The sequence below is a fragment of the Tupaia chinensis genome, unplaced genomic scaffold (assembly GCF_000334495.1).
Source record: "Tupaia chinensis unplaced genomic scaffold, TupChi_1.0 Scaffold000272_1, whole genome shotgun sequence".
NCBI lineage: Eukaryota > Metazoa > Chordata > Mammalia > Scandentia > Tupaiidae > Tupaia > Tupaia belangeri.
In genome coordinates, this window is record NW_006159754.1 from 709,115 (window position 1) to 710,182 (window position 1,068).

The 1,068-nt window shown below is 63.3% G+C and overlaps 1 protein-coding gene across 1 annotated transcript in view; it reads right to left on the reverse strand.

Annotated features, from left to right (window-relative positions):
* Window positions 1-1,068, reverse strand: part of WWTR1 (WW domain containing transcription regulator 1) — a 159,458-nt gene that overhangs the window by 157,894 nt on the left and 496 nt on the right. Inside the window, exon 2 of the mRNA XM_014588273.1 lies at window positions 5-237. Coding sequence (XP_014443759.1) covers window positions 5-237 — 233 coding nt within the window. The remainder of the gene's footprint in view (window positions 1-4; window positions 238-1,068) is intronic.

The window sequence follows — 1,068 nt, forward strand, 5'->3', positions numbered from 1 at the left end:
CAGCCGAGGCCCCGGGTGGCCGCCCGACGAGTCGGTGCTCGACTGGCGTGAGTGCGAGCCGGAATCGGGCTCCTTAAAGAACGACTCGGGCAGGATTTTCTTCCGCCACGAGCTGGGCTTGGGGTTCATGACGGAGTTGAAAAGGGCTTCGAGGTCCGTGTCAAGGTCCTGCGTGACGTGGATCACTTGCTGCCCGGGCGGCGGGAGCGGAGGGGGCGCCGAGGCCGGATTCATTTTCTGCAAGAAGTGAGGTCAGGTCAGCCAGTGTCTGTTGGAAGTACCGAGGCGGGGGAAGGTGCAAGGAAGAAGAGGGAGACCAGAAAAAGATAAGACAGCTAGGTGTCCGCCTCGGGATCCCAGGCACTCAGCAGCAAGGCCAGGCGGATGGGGGAGGGGTCCCCCCTGGCCTCGAGAATTATGCAACTTTTCTTGAAGCAAAGAAGTTACCGGGAGGAGGAGAAGGGAAGGCGGGGATGGGGGGAGCTAACTGCACTCGGGAAATTGCTGAGCTGCTACTGGCAAAGGGCAGGTCGCAGCTTTCTAGGGCAGGGAGCCCCCTCCCCCCACACACTACCACCCCAAAGAAGTCTCAACCCGAGCCAACTCTCGGCGTCCGACTCCGGAAGACAAACTCGGCGCTCCGCAGCGGTGCGGACGAGCGGGCGCGCTCCTATGGGCACTACCTGGGCGCGCAGCGAAGCCGAGCCTGAGCGCGCCGCGGCCGCCGTCCCGCCTGAACTTGCCGTCGGACCTGGGTCGCCGGGGTGCGTGTGTCGAGCTTGCAGAGCTGGAACGGGGGCTCAGCTGGCAGAACTCGACCCGACTCGTGCCTGGCAGCCAAGAGATTTTTCCGCTCTCACATCCCCCGAACTGGCCCCAGGCGCTCGTGCTCCGAGAGAAGGAACAGGAGAAGCAGACAGCACGGCCGCAGCTGCTCCCGGACTGTCCCATAAACAAAGTTTGGAGCAAACTCCCACCCCCAGGAAAGAGGCGGGCCCGAAAGTTGAGCTGTTGAATTATGCATGACCTCCAAGTCCGGAGCCTGCCTCCCCCACTCGCCCCACCTCT